Here is a 16,041-nt window from a genome sequence, read left to right on the forward strand (position 1 = left end):
GGTATGTCCTGTACACAAAAAGCAAGACAAATCCAACCCAGCCGATTACCACCCCATCAGTCTACTCTCAATCATCAGTAAAGTGATGGAAGAGGTCATCAATAGTGCTATCAAGCAGCATATGCTTAGCAATAACCTGCTCACTGATGCTCAGTTTGGGTTCCACCAGGGTCACTCAGCTCCTGACCTCATTACAGCCTTGGTTCAAACATGGACAAAAGAGCTGAACTCCAGAGGTGAGGTGAGAGTGATTGCCCTTGACATCAAGGCAGCATTTGACTGAGTGTGGCATCAAAGAGCCTTAGCAAAACTGAAGTAAATGGGAATCAGGGGGAGAACTCTCCAGTAGTTGGAGTCATACCTAGCACAAAAGAAGATGGTTGTAGTTGTTGGAGGTCAATCATCTCAGTTCCAGGACATCACTGCAGGAGTTCCTCAGGGTAGTGTCCTGGGCCCAACCATCTTTAGCTGCTTCATCAATGACCTTCCTTCCATCTTAAGGTCAGAAGTGGGCATGTTCACTGATGATTGCACAATGTTCAGCAGCATTTACAACTCCTCGGCTACTGAAGCAGTCCATGTCCAAATACAGCAAGGCCTGGACAATATCCAGGCTTGAGCTGACAAGTGGCAAGTAACACACAAGTGCCAGGCAATGACCAACTCCAACAAGAGAGAATCTAACCATCACTCCTTGACATTCAATCGCATTTCCATCACTGAATGTGCCCCACCATCAATATTCTGGGGGGGGGGGGTTACCATTGGCTAGAAACGGAACTGGACTAGCCATATAAATACTGTGGCTACAAGAGCAGGTCAGGGGCTAGGAATCCTGCGGCGAGTAACTCACCTGCTTGACTCCCCTAAGCATGTCCACCATCTACAAGGCACAGGTCAGGAGTGTGATGGAATACTCTCCACTTGCCTGGATGAGTATAGCTCCAACAACTCAGGAAGCTTAACACCATCCAGGACAAAGTAGCACACTTGATTGGCACCCCATCCACCACCTTCAACATTCAGTCCTTCCACCACGGACAGTGGCAGCAGTGTGTACCATCTACAGGATGTACCGTAGCAACTCAGCAAGGCTCCTTGGATAGCACCTTCCAAACCCACGATGGTTACCATCTAGATAGAAGGACAAGGGCAGCAGAACACCACCAACTGGAAGTTCCCCTCCAAGCCACACACCATCCTGACTTAGAAATATATTGCCATTCCTTCACTGTCGCTGGGTCAAAATCCTGGAACTCTATCCCTAACAGCACTGTGGGTGTACCTACCCCACATGGACTGCAGTGGTTCAAGGTGGCGGCTCACCACCACCTTCTCAAGAGGCAATTAGGGATGGGCAATAAATGCTGGCCTAGCCAGTGACACCCACATCCTATGAATTAATAAAACAAATGCTCTCCTGCCCGATCATCACATTACTGTCTGTGGGATCTTGCTGTGTGCATATTGGCTGCCATTTTTCCTACATTACAACAGGGATTACATTTTGAAATAATAGGGATTACATTTTGAAATAATATATTTAATTAGCTGTAAAGTATGTTGGTGTGCCCTGAGGTTGTGAAAGGTACGTTATAGGTGCCAGTCCGGCTTTCCAGACAGTAAGTTCCCAATGTGAACTGTGTCTTTGGGTGGAAGGTTTAATCATTCCTCAGACATGGGGAAAATAAGAGGAATGTGAGATACTGAAAGCAACAATTTGCTTTTTATATAGTGCTTCATTACACCCTAAGGATACAGTATCATAACTAATAAGTTACTTGAAAAGTGCAGCATTTAGGCCAATTCCACCACAGCCACGGTTAAGTTTGGCAAATACGCTGGAGACCGTGGATTTCAGATATGTATAACACAGTGGGTGGTGTATTCATTCACTGTATCACCAGAGGGGCTGTGGGCTGAGTTATTTATCACTCATGAATAGATGTACAAACGTAGCAGAAACGATAACTGTTTTCATGCATCTTATATAATGATATTTTGTTGTTTTCAGTAATTTCCCTTTCATGAAGAGACACAGACGCTCCAGTCCCAGCCCTGTAATCCTGCGGCAGCTCGAGCAGGAAGCAAAAGCAAAAGCAGCCGCCAGCGGGACGAAGGTGGTCGACATAACACAGGTTATGAGCAAGTTAGATCGCAGGAACCAGCTGACGCAGCAGCCTCCCAAACAAGAGACTCAGTAAACGCTAAACCATCATTTCTACAAAATGCTCAACAAATTAAACATTTAACATACATAAGGGCATGTACGCAGTGCTCGAAGTGTGAGAGGATGGGGCACATGATAGCATCAGCACCACACCAAGCTGTAATAGCATTTAATTGTGAGTTTCCTTCCACACCCTCCCCTTCAGCAAGTCTCCACTAGCCTCTCTTTTTATGTCCTTCTACTGCCTCATCACCCTCCACCCTCCTCTCCTGCCCTCCCCTCCTGTCTTCTCCTCTTGCCCTCCCCTCCATGCTCCCCTCCTGCCCTCCCCCCTTCCAGCCCTCTCCTCCTACCCTTCCCTCCATGCTCCTCTTCTGCCTTCTCCCCTTGCCCCTCCTGTTCATCTCCCTGCTCATTCTGAACCAAACAATACGCAGTGGACAAGGAAGACTGTAGGTAGAATTTATTCAGTCATGTTATGAGTGTTCTCTGTAAATGGGGTCTGCTCACATGGGAAAAATTGTTTGATAAACCTTTACTTTGCTCGTTTACCAATGGCGCAATGATGTAATTCATGTTGAAATGCACCATTGCTTCACTTACATGGAATAATTTTGTGGTCCCAATCACCTATAAGTTCTTTCACCACTAAGAGCGAATACATGCAGGAGCGCACATTTATATTACACAAGTAAAGGAACCTATATTGATCACCAGCTCAATGAAACAAGGCATCAATTCATTTTATTGCCACCCAGCCATAGCACCATACTGCCCAGGAATATCCTCAGAGATGTTTTATCAGTGGAAAGCGATTTCCACAGATAAACAGCTTTCATTTGCAGTAAAGTTGTGGGGGCAGAGCAGGATCAGCTCCCGGGAAATCTCATTGAAGTGTACAAAATCCATACAGGGCTCAACAGGGGAGATGCAGGATGTTTCTCCTGGCTGGGGGTCTAGATCCAGGGGACACAGTCTTAGAATAAGAGGTAGGCCGTTTAGGATCGAAATGAGGAGGAATTTCTTCAGTTAGAGGGTGGTGAATCTGTGGAATTCTTTACCTCAGAGGGCTGTGGAGGCTCAGTCATTGAATATGTTCAAAGCAGAGGTCGATAAATTTCTAGATACCAATGACATCAAGTGATACAGGGCTAGCGCAGGAAGATGGGGGTTGAAGTAGAAGTTCAGCCATGATTGAGTTAAATTATGGAGCAGATTCGAGGGGCTGAATGGCCTACTCCTGCTTCTTGTTCCTATGAAATTCCCAGCCATTTCCTTGATTAATGGAATCCAGGTTAATTATTGTATATTTATATAACACCTCATCAAGTTTCACACAAGCATCTCAAACCGTTTCAGTTATAAGAAACTAATTTTGCAATGAGTAACTGTTGTTATGTAGAGAAATGCCATTTTGCATTAAACAATATCCTACAAACAGCAGTGAGAGGAATGAGCATATCACCTGTTTTTTGGGGATTCTTGTCAAGGAATGTTGGCCAGAATACTGAAGACTCCTTCACTGAGGTTCTTTAACATCTACCCAAACAGGCAGACGGGTCCTCAGTTTAATATATCAACTGATGGATTTGGAGTAGCTCTTGACCTCAACTCATGAGCAAGGGGCTGTGTTGGCTGAGCCAAGCTGATACTAAAGGGCCCATTTTCCAAATGAGAGATCCCAGCACAGAACTTTATCCTTTGGGAGCAGGTGCTGTGCAAACATTTTTCTGTCTGATGTGCGCTGCCAGTAATCCTCCAAAAATCAGGCTTAGTGCTAGCTTTTGTTTGATAATTCTTTTATGTGAAGCACCTTAGTACGTTTTACTACAGTAAAGACATTGGGCTGGATTTTCCACACCCGCCCGCCGCGATCTTCCGGTCCCGTCGCAAGTCAATGGACTTCTGGCTGGGGCACCGCCTCGCCCGCAGGTCCCACCCGTAGCGGGGCTAGAAAATCCCGGCCATTATATAAATGCAAGTTGTTGCTCTTCATACAATTGCACCAACTACATGTTATTTAGAACTCAGCTACATAATGTAAGTCAAGAGGGGCTGTCAAATAATTCTTTTTGTGTGAGCAGTGCTCCATTATCCAACTGCTCATAGAGATTGACTGTTTCATTCAGTTTTCTATTGCTTCCCCATGTGCAGCCCAAACCCATCCCCCGCATCCTACACCACCATCTCACCACAATTCCACACCTCCCACCATCACACACAAACCCACCCCCAGCACCCTACACCCCCATCATCCCATAACTCTCCCCAACATGCACCACAGCATCCCAGAATCACCACCATCTCTTGTGCCACCTTGTTTTTAAGCTTCCCTTCGAGCCCTGTGTATAACGTACCTATCTAAAACTGTACCAATAAGTGTCTATGCAAATCTAAATATTGGCTATTGAACGCAGTAGCTAGCAATAAACAGTGTAAAGCTGAAGCTATTGCCGTTTGTTGATGAGATGTAATATTTCTTATCTTCAGCTCATTATTTCCTGCCACTCTCGTAGTCACTGAAGGTTTACAAAGGAGCCTATGTTGGTGGGTGGAGGGATTCAGAGGATGGGTTCTTATTAAAGTGCATCTCTGGACTGGCAACTGAATGGCAACATTTTGTGTGGGGAAGTGTGTGATCTAGTCCTGTAGCTCATGGAGATGTGCGGGAGCTGGAGGGCAATGTGTATCAGGTCCTAACAAGGGCTAGTGAGAAGAGGGATGAGAAAAGTCTTTAAAAATACTCAACAGAATAAAGAATAACTGTTGCACTGACATAGAACAAGTCATCTAGTGACAGAGAGCTATGCAAACACAGATTGGGTTCATTACACTGTCCTTCTCAACTCTTAAATGTGAAAATGTATAAAAGTTTATTAACGTTCCAATGCTGCTGTCAGGATCAATATCCATTTTATGAAAATTTGTTGCAAAGAATGGTCAATCACACCTTTTAGATAATTTCTGTCTATTTCTGTCAAAGTTTTGAACATTTTTGTGCAAGCAGTGAATTCTGATCCCATCTTCAGGGGGGTGACTGGGAGAAGTTGCTGAGCCCAACAGAGCAAAGTTAATGGGTTAACATCAGTAGGTGCTGCCATTATCAGGGGGGTTGTTGGTTTGTAGTTACTAAAGCTGAAAGCGCGGTGGAAATAATGAGTTAACAAGCTGAAACAACACAGGTTACACCAGCTTTGTATTCAGGTTTTTGCTCCATAAAGGTGGAAATTCAGCACAAGAGAGCAGCGAAATCCTGCTCCAGTTCCGAGGCTGGTTCTTCACCAAGACTCACAGAGTAAGTTGATGTTTAGATGGGTGGGGGGTGGGGTTGCGGGTGCAATGCTGTCAGCTGCCATGACAACCACCATGGCTGACACAACACTTCAAACTCCAGTGTGCAGAGTGGGCTGTATTTATTGTGCATCCCAAGCAGTCTGGATACCCTCTGAAACTTGGATGGCATTATTCATTTGTGTGTGCACTGTGGTGCTATGAGTTTTGCTGTGCTGAGAGTTTGATCTGGCTGGGGTGGGTGGGGTAGGACTATTTAAGGCATCAGTGTATAACAAAAGCTATTAGTGACTGTCTCCATTTGGTGATATTAATTCAAATATCTAATGACACCTGGCTAACAACCCCACCAAACCCACATCTTTTAAGTAAAATGATTCAATGTAAACAGAAATAAACCAAAGGGATATTAAAGTTAATGGCAGCTTGTAGCTGCTGCTCTTAAAGAGTTCTTGAATATTTGTATGTAGGCATTAATTAGGGTATAAGTGACTATGCTAATAAGAGGTAATGGTTTGTGCAGTTTAAATTACCTTGTAATTGTCAATCATTGGCCCTGAAAGTTTGAATTCTTTATTTCTTAATATATAATTGAAGAGGGAATGTAATGTGTTTACTCTTTCCTCCTGTACTATATTTGATAGCCTTTTCACTTTATCATTTTAATGCTTGGTCTCATTAAGTTTCAATCTGATTGTAGGGAGAGAGCAAGGGGACGCTATCTGATACAATCAAACCACTGCCCAAAATATCAAATGTGTTTTGTTTGTGGAATCATTTATAAAATGATGTCTTTTTGTTGTAAAAAAATTTTCTATATGCATTTACTCAGTTAAATAGTATAATTTGGTTTGAGCATCTTAAAATTATCGCCAAAATGTCTGTGGGAGGGGGTCTGGGAAGAATTACACTGAGCTTTATCATCTCAAGCGTTTCCCCATGGAGAATCTACGACAGTGCAGCTTGTCCAGGGTCTGTAGGATGGAAGTAGTCTCTGGGTTCAGCAGCCTCTCTGCTCTTTCCCTTTTAAAAAGGGTCTTAGGATTGTGTTTGGCTTCTATGAATCTTCTGTTCTCTGCTCTTGTTTAGGTGGCTCTGTCATCTTCCTGTCGGATATACATGAATAGTCTTTCCTCTTTGATTTGTTTGATGTCATGCAAGTGCTGCTGGTGTCTCCATAGTGGTCTGCTTTTACATAGTCATATATCATGGTTAGAATTTCTGCATACTTTAGAAACTTCATTTCACCATGACATTGATTTACCATGATTCAGTGAAATAAAATAAAATCAAACTATAGGATAGCATATGTAGACCAAAAGTAGAGAACACAGGACAGAACATGCAATAGGAATGAACTGCATCTAAGAAAACACACAGGTAGTAGGAGGCTATATATAGGATATCACACAGGTAATAGGGAGCTCCCTACAAGGGAACACACAGGTGGTTGGAGGCTATAGATCAGATAATATATGAGAGTCTGTTCCAATGGAGTAATACATTGGTTCAGTTAACAAACAATAGAAACAGACTCAAGCAGATTATCTGCGTCATCACAACCTTGAGATGTGTTACTGTTTTGAAGCAGGTTTAAATATGCAATGTAAAGAGCACAAGAGTAATTTTATTCTAGTTTTAAAGAGCTGTGCAATTACGATATGATATTTTAAAGTAGTCAATCTTGGCTTGTATTAGGTGATTCAGCTGCAGTGAATAACTTGCTGGAGTATTAGATTAAATCAGGGTGTCAGAGAGTGGGGAGATATGGGCTTGTGCCAATAATAGATCCACATACCACGGAGTTCCTGTTCATTGTTACCAACATATGAATTAGCATTGTGCTACTGTGGGATGGTAAGAGAGCAGTAGAGCCCACACTGCCAGAGTGAAGGGCAATTTATCACCAAGTTGCTTTCTTATAATTCCCAACTTCAACATTGACCATTATCTGGGAGTAGGTTTCCCATAAGCTGTAATTGGTAAAGCAAGGAGGAGAAAGAAGGGTTTGCACAATGAGTAACTGGATTGCCAGTGTCCCACAAGATTCAAACCACAATGACAGTAAACCATGGGCATTACGCAAAAATGCTACTATGACAGATCCTTCGAACTGGTACGGTAGTTTCTTGTTTTCACTGTGTTGCAATGGAGAAATGACATTGCATATAGCTCAACCGTGATCATAACTGAATCTAACTACTATGTTATAAAAGGCTGTGACCATCCCGCCACAAGACACATGCCAAAATAAAACTGAGGGGGTAAAGTTCATTATGGTAGTGTGGTTAGTGGCAGTAACAAGAAGCTGGAAATTCTAATCAAAATTCAGAAAAGGTCATAGAGTCCTAATGGTACAGAAGGATAGATCTATTTGGTCCAGGTCAACATACGAACAATAATGGATAGGAAAAGACCCACTGTTTGATCCATTCTGTCCCACACAATTATGATGTCTTGTGCCTCACAATATATACAGCCCCCAACAAGCCACCAAAAACAATGTGGAAGCTACAATTTAGCCCAATTAGATGGAAAATTCCTCTCTGATCCTCTTCCCCCTTGGGTGATCACAACCAATCCAGCAGAGCACTCTGGGCCTGATTATTGTATCTATTTTTGTATGAAATGATCTCTGACCCTCCAGAAGCAGGTCCAGCTGTCAACTGAAAGAATTCAGCAAATCACAGGTCTACCTTTCTCTGGCAAAAAAATACACCTCCCAACATCTAACCTAGTTCTGGCCTGTCATAGCTAGAGATTGTTATGTGATTAGTATTGGGAGCATGTCTCACACAACATCTGTATTTTAAAAACTAAATTCCACAGACTGAAGCTCCTGTGAAAGTGTGAACAGTGGATTTTCAGAATGGCATGTTTTGGCTGCAGGTTCTATTTCATGTTCATTTAATAAAAATAAAGTAGTGTCAATCATTCCACATCTGCTTTGTGTGTTTTCTGTTGAGTCTAATTGATGTTTTCATGTTGTGCCAAACTCTGGGTTATCCTGGATTTGACGTGTGTTGCATTGTAAAACTCCAAATCTGTTTCCTCATTTTCATTGTGTCTTTCACATACTATTGTTCAAATATTCTACCCATGCATTTGAAGCCACCATCATTGTTGAACTCCATCTGATGCCTTTTTGCATCTTTACTTGAAACTCTAAAACATGCACCTTTTACCCAAAGCACATCCCTGACACTTCCCCTTTTGCACAGAATCTAATGTTGCCTTTATCAACAGTCATCTTTGTATTCTGCATGGCTTCATTTTGTGCTAAAATAATCACTGTTGCAACAAGTTCCCCCTCTAGATATTTCTATTTATCTGCCGACTTTTGACGAAATAAAGAGTAACTCTGCTACTTTATGAACCATCATCCTTACCCACCCTGTCTGAGATTTTTCAGTGTTTCTCTACTCCATACAATTCATTGGTGCTTGATTTTCTCCCATGTGCCGCTTTTCCTTTAACGGGTGTATTTCAATCCATTTTTTCTGTTGTTTTTAAATATTGCACTACCCCTTTGATTGCCCCCACTTCCCTTTCTGTGAGGTTTCCACATCCTCAAGCAGCAGGCAGCCTGATGCCAGGAACATGACCATGCTGCTCTGCAATGGGTTGTTGAGAGGCAGACATGGCACTGTCATGCTCTAATGCCCTTCCTGCAGTGGTAATCCAGTACATGATGGAAAGTGGGTTTGTGGTTATATCCTGTTAGCCACAGTGGTGTACTGATGTTGTCTTGAGCTGAGTGTAATTTATATTTCTGTTTTGAGAGTGGGAATTTGTTTCTTTCAGAAGTGGTGTTCTTTTAACTCCAAAAAATAAAATACAGGATGCAAAGTATGCAAGGGGATTTTCCTCTTTTGCATAGTGTCAAAAAATATCATCTTTATCAATAGTGAAAGGAACAAAAGCTAAATTGTTACTGGAAATAAAAACCTCACAAATTGCAACACACAAAAACCCCTGGAGTCAGACATCATATGGCTCCTCACCCTCCCCACTTGCTCCTCACCCTCCCCACTTGCTCCTCACCCTCCCCACTTGCTCTTCAACTTCACTACTACTCAGCCCTGGCGCCATTTAAAGTAAGAGCAGGTTAGTTGCTTATCATTGACACTATACATTGCAATTAAGCACTGGGTATCTATTAACAATTCTGTCTAAGGATTCACAAAGCTTTCATATCATCTAGTTGGCCTATGATGCTTATGTTATGAGTTTCCTCATTGAGTTTCAAGTTTGTGGCTCACTTACATATACCTATTTACTGGTCATTTTAGCAGACTAATGTTACTGAGAGTTAAATACGATATAAATAGTCCAAAAGAATGTTATAATTACTATGAATGTTATAATTATTTTGAATGTTAGAAACCAACATTCAAAACCATTATGATCCTTTCCTTTATATTGGAACTACTTGTCAATGGAGCTGGTCCCACAATGCGGTAAGATTGTGACTTTGTGCGATAGTGTAGAATGAGCGATAGTGAAGCTCTTTTATATCTTTCCCAATTCAATTTCCATTGGCTATCTGACTAGACATAGCTCCCGGTGGAAGCACTCAAATGTATATCAGCAGTCAGTGTTTAATTTTAAACATCTGTTTTGAGCAATAGATTACCCAGCTCACACTAGTTCAAATCAGCAGTGTTTTTTTCCAAACATTTTGGGATCATTCTGATCTTATCATAGAAAGATTTTCCATTTATACAGCAACTTATCATGTCACTCAGAATCGCCCCAAAGGATTTCACATAAAATGGATCACTTCAAAGTGCAATTGCTGTGTTAGTTCTCTGAGCCTCATCTCACATTCATGCTGAACAGGTCCCTAAACAATGATGTTCTCCGTGCCTAAGTCAGAATCATTGATGTACTCAAACAATGAATGAATGACAGTTGTCAGACCAACTGCAGGGCACTCCAAGTAAAAGCAAGAGGTGGGGTTGATGGGTGCCAAGCTTTCCCCCTCCCTCTGTCCCTTTTGCCTTTAAAATCTTGAAGGTCTCCACTGAGACCCACCCTGCAGGTGGACCCCATTTGCTAGATTCAATTGAGGCCTTTAAAACAAAATTAGGTAACTGAAAAGAAAAACATTGCAGGATTACGGGGATAAGGCGGGGAAGTGGGATTCAGTAAGTTACTCTTGCATTATTCTCTAAAACCTCTTTTAGCTGCAATATGATCCTTGTGCCTGTCAGGGTATTATAATGGATGTTTCTTTGTGTTGAAAGAGTTGTGCAGATGGTAACCAGAAAATGACATTGGAATTCTCTACCCCAGAGGGCCATGGACACTCAGTTGTTGAGTATATGCAAGACAGAGATCGATAGATTTTGCCCTGATCTTACTGAATGGCAGAACAGGTTGGAGGGGTCAGATAGCCTACTCCTTTTTATGTTATGTTCTAAACTTTTTTTTCTTTTTTTTTATAGATACGTAGGTTTACTGCACCTGTTCCCCACCTGACAGTATACACAGGCTTATGTATCCCACCTTGTTCCCCAAGCCCGTCCTTATCCAATCCTGCCAACGGTGATCTGCCCTTCTGCTCCCCCAGATACATTCCACTACCAAACAGTGCAATCTGCCCCTCACCGATCAGCGTAGCCATAGACAGCACTCCAGCAATGGAAAGAAAATGGGAGCAAAATCATTCTATTTCTAATCAATTTTCCTCAGTTGCTGAAAGCACAGAGTTGTCTATTGGGTCCGAATCGAGTACCTGCCACCAGACACCACTGTCCATGGAAACCAAACCTTCTCAGAAATCTAAAATGACTCTGTCCTTCAGCAAGTTTTTGAAACGGGGATGTACAAATTCGCCAGTCTTTGCAACTTTGTCTCCCAAGTGCATCTCACTGAACAATCGAAAGATCCAACCGTTAAATGGTGAAGAGAAACAGCTACAGCAAAAGCCAAGAAGAGTGTCCAAGTAAGTGATTTTGCTTTTCTTCCACTGTTTTTCAGTTTATTTTAGATCTCAAGTAATAAGTTAACACCTTGTAGAGTTTTAGAGGTTTCAAGTTTGTGGCTCGCTCACAATATCTATCTATTTAGATATCTATTTACTGATCATTTTAGCAGACTAATGTTACTTAGAGTTAAATATTATATAAATAGCCCAAAAGAATGCTGTAATTATTTTGAATGTTAGAAACCAACATTCAAAACCATTATGATCCTCTCCTTTATATTGGAACTACTTGTCAATGGAGCTGGTCCCACAATGAGGTAAGATTCTTATTGTATACATTTCTACTTTTATAAAGTAAAATAAAAACTTGCATTTATATGGCAACTTTCACAACCACTGGATGTCCCAAAGCACTTTCCAATCAATTAAGTACTTTGAAGTGTAGTCACTATTGTAATATAGAAAATAATATATGGAATTGTATGAACAGGGTATTCACAGCTGTGACCAATACCGTATGATAACCAGTTAGCACATTCAATAGCCCAGGGTCTTTCAGATGTTGTAACATACACAAGAAATTGTGTAAGCCTTCACTGAATAACAAAAGAAAACTTGTGCAAAGTTCAGCATGTAATAAAGGCATGGCAATAATCATGGGTGATTTTAATATGCATACAGGCTGGACTAATCAAATTGGCAAGGGTAACCTTAAGGGAGAGTTCATAGAGTGTATTAGAGATTGTTCCTTGGACCAATATGTTGTGGAACCAACCAGGGAGCAGGCTATTCTGGATTTGGTTTTGTGTAATGAGATGGGATTAATTAATGATCTCATAGTAAAGGATCCTCTAGGGAAGAGTGATCATTGCATGCTAGAATTTCAAGTTCAGTTTGAGAGTGAGAAACTTGAGTCCCACATTAATGTTCTGGAGTTAAACAAAGGTAACTACAGAGGCATAAGGGCAGATTTGGTCCTAATGGGCTGGGCAGGAAGACTACAAGGCATTGGTGAGACCGCACCTGGAGTACTGTGCACAGTTTTGGTCCCCTTACTTGAGGAAGGATAGAAACATAGAAAATAGGAGCAGGAGTAGGCCATTCAGCCCTTCGAGCCTGCTCCGCCATTCATTATGATCATGGCTGATCATCCAACTCAATAGCCTGCTTCCACTTTCTCCCCATATCCTTTGATCCCTTTCGCCCCAAGAGCTATATCTAACTCCTTCTTGAAAACATACAATGTTTTGGCTTCAACTACTTTCTGTGGTAGCGAATTCCACAGGCTCACCACTCTCTGGGTGAAGAAATTTCTCCTCGTCTCAGTCCTAAATGATCTACCCCGTATCCTCAGACTGTGACCCCTGGTTCTGGACTCCCCCACCATCGGGAACATCCTTCCTGCATCTACCCTGTCTAGTCCTGTTAGAATTTTATAGGTTTCTATGAGATCCTCCCTCATTCTTCTGAACTCCAGCGAATATAATCCTAAACGACTCAATCTCTCCTCATATGTCAATCCCGCCATCCCAGGAATCAGTCTGGTAAACCTTCGCCACACTCCCTCTATAGCAAGAACATCCTTCCTCAGATAAAGAGACCTAAACTGCACACAATATTCCAAGTGTGGACTCACCAAGGCCCTGTATAATTGCAGCAAGACATTCCTGCTCCTGTACTTGAATCCTCTCGCTATGAAGGCCAACATACCATTTGCCTTCTTTACCGCCTGCTGCATCTGCATGCTTAACTTCAGCAACTGGTGTTCGAGGACACCCAGGTCTCGTTGCACATTCCCCTCTCTCAATTTATAGCCATTCAGATAATAATCTGCTTTCCTGTTTTTGCTACCAAAGTGGATAACCTCACATTTATCCACATTATACTGCATCTGCCATGCATTTGCCCACTCACTCAGCTTGTCCAAATCACACTGAAGCATCTCTGCATCCTCCTCACAGCTCACCCTCCCACCCAGCTTTGTGTCATCTGCAAATTTGGAGATATTACATTTAGTTTCCTCATCTAAATCATTAATATATATTGTGAATAGCTGGGGTCCCAGCACCGATCCCTGCGGTACCCTAATAGTCACTGCCTGCCATTCGGAAAAAGACCCGTTTATTCCTACTCTTTGTTTCCTGTCTGCCAAGCAATTTTCTATCCATCTCAATATCTACCCCCAATCCCATGCGCTCTAATTTTACACACTAATCTCTTATGTGGGACTTTGTCAAAAGCCTTCTGAAAGTCCAAATAAACCACATCCACTGGCTCCCCCTCATCAACTCTACTAGTTACATTCTCAAAAAATTCCAGTAGATTTGTCAAGCATGATTTCCCTTTTGTAAATCCATGCTGACTCTGTCCGATTCTGCCACTGTTTCAAGTGCTCAGCTATTAAATCTTTTATAATGTAGTTGTAGTTGCATTGGAGGTGGTTCAGAGGAGGTTCATTAGATTGATTCCAGAGATGCAGGACTTGTCTTATGAGGAGAGACTGAGCAGTTTAGGCCGATACTCGCTAGAGTTTAGAAGGATGACAGGAGATCTAATTGAGGTATATAAGATGCTAAAGGGGATAGAAAAGTAGACGTGGAATGGATGTTGCCCCTTGTGGGGCATTCTAGAATGAGAGGCCATAGTTTTAGGCTAAGGGGTGGTGGATTTAAGTCAAAGATGAGGAGGAATTACTTTTCTCTAAGAGTTGTGAATCTGCGGAATTCACTACCTCAGGATGCAGTGGATGTCAGGACGCTGAATAAATTTAAGGAGGAGATAGACAGATTTTTAATTAGTAACGGGTTGAAAGGTTATGGGGAGAGGGCGGGAAATTAGAGTTGAGGCCAAAATGAGATCAGCCATGATCATATTGAATGGCGGGGCAGGCTCGAGGGACTGAATTGCCTATTCCTGCTTCTAGTTCTTATGTTCTCCTGCTGGCTTTAGTAGCTAGCAAAAGTATGAAACCACATATGTTGTAACAGCTCCACTTGTGAAGTCCACCAATTATATTATATATTGATTCTGTGGGGTGATAATGAAGCACTCTAGATATTTACGAAATCATGTGATTATATTACTGATTTGTAATCATAACTAGGTATCCATTATTATCTGGAAGATGCTTCTAAGCATCAGTTGTTCCATATATCATGAATCAGATATAGAATATAAACTATGCTCTCCATTTTCTGTTATTGTTTCTGACGTTGTAACACTATTGTGCAAGTGCCTAAATAGAAACAGTTTGTTTATTGTTTTTATTAATTTCATAACCTTTTCATTTGTAAATCTAATGAGATTGTGGGTACTTCAGATCTAGTTGCTGCTAAGTGTTCTTACTGGTGAGTTATTCTGGTGTTAAATTAAAAAGTGCAACTAGAAGTACTTGATAATTATTACTTGTTATCTTGATGTGAGCTTGATGTTTTTTGACATATTTAATAGTAGGCCAGTCAGCTCCTCGAACCTTCCTCTTTTCAGTTCAATCAAGACTGATCCATACCTCAACTCTATTTCTTTGCACTTGTTCCATATGTCATGATACTCTTACAAATAAAAATCTACTGATCTGAGTCTTGAAATTTCAGCTGAACCAGTATTTACATTATTATTTGGGGAGAGAGTTCAACATTCCTACTACCCTTTGAGTGAAGAGCACATCTGCATTTAAAACAACTCAAGCCTTTCCAGATGATTAAATGCAATGCCTGATGGCACATTAAGTCAAGCAATCCAATTCAGAAAGGACTCAACATAATCTCTGGTACACTGTGATGATAAATGTGTGTGTGGGGATGGAATAAGTGGTAGGGGCGTTGCAATTAGCATCAGTGTTTCTGGACCAGGAGGGAGTGAAATTGGATAGGAGTGGGCCGAGCTGTGACACCTCAATGTTGACACTGATACGACACCCACTGACTGGACATGACGCAGATATGAAAAATGACCACTTGGCTCAGGTATTGGAGAGTGTTGGTGCTCATGGAACTGACGCATCGCAGCATGAGTTAGCACTTTCAGTAATGATAAGGACTAAAAAAAGAAACTGAGGGCAAACAGTCAGACAATGAAAAATCTTAGAACAACTGTGATCCTTAAAGCATTCAGAGTTCTTTTTACTGTTTGTTGTATTTGATTCTATTCCCTCAGCTTTTTCCAAATCAAAGTAGACATCCCGTCTGAGAGCAGAATTTACCCCATAGACTCCGAGGATGAGGATGAAGATTGTCATCGTACCTACAAGGACTCTGCAAAGGAAGTCATTTGTCCTTGGGAGAGTGTGGCAGAGGAAAGTAAAGCAGGATGATGGGAGTTCAGCTTAAGACCAATGGACTATGAGATACCCAAGTACTTGAGCTGCCTTAATTCCAGATTCAGGAAACCAGCTCTTCTGCTATGTTAGCAAATACAGTTAAAGTAGCACCCAACTTGATGGTGGTGTTTTATTTGTCACATGCTTCATTTTCTTCTTTGGTAAATGATGACAAATCTTCACTTTTATTTTTCTTGATAGAACACTTTCTGTTCCCTCATTTAGGTCATCCAGGTTGTTATAGCATTGCTTTTCTCTGCTAAGAACTGTGGGTAACTAAAGCTGTCGTAACAAAGTAAAACAGCTGCTGGGCAGAAGTGAGCTCTAAAG

The 16,041-nt window shown here is 41.7% G+C and overlaps 1 protein-coding gene across 1 annotated transcript in view; it reads left to right on the top strand.

Moving 5' to 3' along the window:
- The window catches only part of rgs9b (regulator of G protein signaling 9b), a 79,226-nt gene extending 63,521 nt beyond the window's left edge, over positions 1 to 15,705 (top strand). The window contains exons 17-19 of the mRNA XM_078571234.1: positions 2,015 to 2,138; positions 10,912 to 11,411; positions 15,549 to 15,705. Coding sequence (XP_078427360.1) covers positions 2,015 to 2,138; positions 10,912 to 11,411; positions 15,549 to 15,705 — 781 coding nt within the window. The remainder of the gene's footprint in view (positions 1 to 2,014; positions 2,139 to 10,911; positions 11,412 to 15,548) is intronic.
- The last annotated feature ends 336 nt before the right edge of the window (positions 15,706 to 16,041 follow it).

This window comes from Cetorhinus maximus, chromosome 24 (genome assembly GCF_964194155.1).
Source record: "Cetorhinus maximus chromosome 24, sCetMax3.hap1.1, whole genome shotgun sequence".
Taxonomy (NCBI): Eukaryota; Metazoa; Chordata; class Chondrichthyes; order Lamniformes; family Cetorhinidae; genus Cetorhinus; species Cetorhinus maximus.